The sequence below is a fragment of the Branchiostoma belcheri genome, unplaced genomic scaffold (genome assembly GCF_001625305.1).
Source record: "Branchiostoma belcheri isolate BF01 breed outbred unplaced genomic scaffold, Haploidv18h27 scaffold511, whole genome shotgun sequence".
In the NCBI taxonomy this organism is placed as follows: Eukaryota; Metazoa; Chordata; class Leptocardii; order Amphioxiformes; family Branchiostomatidae; genus Branchiostoma; species Branchiostoma belcheri.
Window position 1 is genome coordinate 34,449 of NW_017804145.1, and position 3,950 is coordinate 38,398.

The 3,950-nt window shown below is 42.7% G+C and overlaps 2 protein-coding genes across 2 annotated transcripts in view; both read right to left on the bottom strand.

Annotated features, from left to right (window-relative positions):
- Positions 1-1,814, bottom strand: part of LOC109480616 (hepatocyte growth factor receptor-like) — a 5,798-nt gene extending 3,984 nt beyond the window's left edge. Inside the window, exons 1-6 of the mRNA XM_019782844.1 lie at positions 1,715-1,814; positions 1,406-1,534; positions 1,068-1,190; positions 859-981; positions 515-637; positions 190-289 (exon numbers count right to left, since the gene is read on the bottom strand). Coding sequence (XP_019638403.1) covers positions 190-289; positions 515-637; positions 859-981; positions 1,068-1,190; positions 1,406-1,534; positions 1,715-1,787 — 671 coding nt within the window. The 5' untranslated portion in view covers positions 1,788-1,814. The remainder of the gene's footprint in view (positions 1-189; positions 290-514; positions 638-858; positions 982-1,067; positions 1,191-1,405; positions 1,535-1,714) is intronic.
- Positions 1,815-1,874: 60 nt separating this feature from the next.
- LOC109480615 (ficolin-1-like) lies at positions 1,875-3,793 on the bottom strand (the record flags this gene model as incomplete). The annotated part of the gene is made up of 5 exons (XM_019782843.1): positions 1,875-1,888; positions 2,157-2,267; positions 2,429-2,539; positions 2,833-2,949; positions 3,110-3,793. Coding segments are annotated over 5 exons (1,037 nt in total), but the record flags the coding sequence as incomplete, so codon positions are not given.
- Between the last annotated feature and the right edge of the window lie 157 nt (positions 3,794-3,950).

Sequence of the window (3,950 nt, forward strand, 5' to 3'; positions counted from 1 at the left end):
CTTGAGTAACTGATTTTTGGCGTATAAATCTGATCCGCTTTGCCGTGGGGAGGGGGTTTGCTTTGGAAGCTAAAAACTACAGCAGAGAAAACATTGTGATAATTCCAATAGATACGGTTGAGCTTAACGTTAGCTCAATGCAAAATTGTCGAGTTCTACGAGAGTTCAGACGTATTGTACAGCACGTACCTGCAGCAAAAAACGACCGCTCCAACTGCACCGATGGCAACGACACCTGCCACAACACCCACGATGATCCATAGCACTGGTACACCAGGTACATTTGGTTCTGGAATACGATACAGAACATAGTTGAAAATATGCTGGGTTGGTGCTTAACAGACAATATCAGAAAATTTAATGCTCTACTCTGGGGTAGCATGTATATTAACAGTAATTTATTAAAATGAATCGTATGCAGACCTAAATAATTGATCCAGTAGGCATATTTCTATATTTATCATTTGACTAGGTACTAGGCTATAGATAATGAAGCAGAGGTCTAACGACTAACCTGTACACCATGTACCATTCCCCTGGTAACCTGGATTACACGAACAGTTGAAGGACCCTTCCATGTTGGAGCAGGTTGCGTGGATGTGGCAGTTATCAGCATTGGTGTAGCATTCATCTACATCTGTAAAGTTGGAGATATATTTGAATAATCATGAATCAAAGATATATCTTGACAAATGACTTATGTAAAATGCAACTGACACAGGACTGTAAGATTTAAGTCATGAACAACCTCAACACAAAAAGATTTTTATGTAATATATATATATATGATACAGCTATATATTTGTGATGTTCTATGACATATTTTAAAATGTTTGTAGAATCGCATCACTATCATACCTGCACACGTAACTCCATTCCCAGCGTATCCTTTATTACAGGTACAGATGAAGGACCCGTCAGTGTTGGTACATGTAGCCTGGGTGTTGCAGTTGTCGGTATCGGTAGTGCACTCGTCTATGTCTGTAAATAACAGATGAATATTGTATATCGTAAAAAGGAATGAAAATAATTTATAGGAGTTGAGTTGAAACAGAAGTAAACCATACCTGCACACACCACCCCATCCCCAGTGTATCCTGTATTGCAGGTACAGTTGTGGGACCCCACAGTGTTGGTACATGTAGCCTGGGTGTCACAGTTGTCGGCACCTTCAGTGCACTCGTCTATGTCTGTAACGCACCAAGCAAGTTGTCTGTTAGTTAGATGATAACACAAATCATTTTATGAGCTTAATCCTCAGATAGAGTATGTCAGCAGAACAGACACACACGCACAGACACACACGAACGCACACACACACACACACACATACACACACACACACACACACACACACACACACATACACACACTTCTATTTTCAGCTGCCTGTTTTGAAACTTACCGTCACAATGAAGCCCATCCTGGTTCAGGACATAACCATCATTACAGGAGCAAGTGAAGCTGCCAGGTGTGCTGGTACAAAGTTGTTCACACGGACCACGTCCATTGTTGGAGCTACATTCGTCGATATCTGAAGATGAGGGAAAAAACACAGGCACACTGAACAAGTGTTGTTTTCTCACAACTCTCAACAATTTTTTTTACTCTTAATTCTATCGAAGGAAAGTGTATAGGGCAATTAGTCTGTGGCAATTTCTTTTTGAAACACTTGTGTGGTTGAACAGGAGTTTATCGATGAAGGTTTTCTTACCTGTATCACAGTTGTCCCCAGTCCATCCTGCCTCACAGTTACAGCTGTAAGAGTTGACTCCATCCACACACATCCCGTGGGTACATGGGCTGGACAAGCATTCATCAATGTCTGAAAAAAAAGGAAAAGGATGCCGATATGTTTGTACAGTTGTTGTATGTCAATTCAAACAGACTTGAATGTCAGAACAATATGAATACTACTGCGGAAGACCAGGGTGACTGGTCGAAAGCTCTAGGTGAGAGAAGTTTTTTTGTGTTGGACCAAAAGTTTTAACTTCGTGTAACTACCAACACAGATTAACTTTCATGATAAAATATGAATTGGACTTATTTACTAACAATATTGATAAAGAAGCGTGTAATTTGTACTTACCCTGTTTATATAACCCTGGCTATATAAATATAAAGAGATAGGAATTTATCAATGAAGATTTCCTTACCTGTCGCACAGTTGTCTCCTGTCCATCCTGCCTCACAGGTACAGGTGTAAGAGTTGAGGCCATCTATGCACGTCCCGTGGGTACATGGGCTGGACGAGCACTCATTAATGCCTGAAACAAAAGGAAAAGGATGCCGATATTTTTGTACAGTTGTGTCAATTCAAAAAGGCTTGAATATCAGGACAATGTGAATTGAACCTGTATATATAACCATGGCTATATAAACATATAACATAACATATATAGGAGTTAATCGGTGAAGGTTTTCTTACCTGTCTCACAGTTGACTCCTTCCCATCCTGCCTCACAGTTACAGCTGTAAGAGTTTAGTCCATCCACACACGTCCCGTGGGTACATGGGCTGGAGGCGCAATCATCGATGGCTGAAACACAAGACCAAAGGGCTTTGGCTTCAATGGCAATGCATTCTGAAGATGGATTATGTCGATTCATTCATTTTGTTGTTCCTAGTAATTTTTGAAGTGTCTCTGAGAATCGAAATTTATCAGAATTCTGTACCCATAAATTACTTGACGACGAAAATCTTACAAAATCCCAAACTGACCTAAATAGCAAGAGCCAAAGGATTTCATTGTATAGGATGGGTGATTTGAAGCTTATTAATTATTTCCCCTCTGGACCTAGTGACTACGTACTAATTTAGTTTGTTACCAACCGGCTTGTTCACAGAACGCCCACTCCCAGTCTGCTGGACAGGTACAGGTATAGACTCCAGTTCCTGGTGTTCCTTCAGCCATGGTTCCTCCATTCTGACATGTGTTAAACGGAGATGCTGGGGGGAGGGGGGGGGGTGGGTGTAAGGAAAACCATGCCAATACACACATGCATGACAATCATCATACTTCGCTCTCCATTATATTCATTGTGACAGAATAACAAAATAAATAAAAATGCAGATATCGAGACTTCTTACATCTTGTACCAGTACTTACCTGGAAAACCGCTCGGCCTGATCATCATGACTGTTTTCTTCAGTGAGTATTTCATGCCATTTGCATGCCAGTGTTCCCACACAATCCCCTGGGCCCAGGGACAGTAAGGGTTACATCCGGTCAGATACTGTCCGTTTAACAAGGCCTGACCACAACTCTCCGGAAACCACCACCCTGATGGGCCGAATGACACTGCACAGTTGGCGGAGTTTGCGTCGTTATCGTGATCTTTTGTTGAAAACATGTTACCATTGATGCTGCGACGTGCTTCTGCCGGGGTCAAATCGTCAGTCACATCCCCGGTGAAGCCGCTGATTGTAACCGTGTATTTACTGGTTGAATCTCCCACAGAAAACGTGCTGTACCGCGCGAACTTAGAGTTACCTTCCCAGTCTTCCAAGTACACATACAGCTCGTGCTGCTGCTGTGACGTCAGACTGTGTAAGTGTTCAAGCCCTATCCATAGTTCTTCGCTTACGTCACCGAATCCCTGCACGTACACGTCCCAGGTGTTGTCGAACGGCACCGACCCGTCCTGGCGCCGCTGTATGACCGTCCACCCACCGCCATCAGTGTCCATGTCACAGGAGACTTGGAATGGCTGAGGGTGGCCGACATGATAGGTACCGCTGGTCTGGATTCCCATGGCCGACAGGTCGGCACAGTTTTGTGGCGCAATGGTACCTTGGAGAAGACGGAATATGAGATTTCAAGACATTCACAGTACACGATAATCTATCAAGAATGATGAAAGAGAATACACTGACAAGTGAAACGAATGATGGCATTCTGTTTAAAACTTACAAGGTTCTCGTTAACTTGCTAGCTTGGCTTCTGTTTC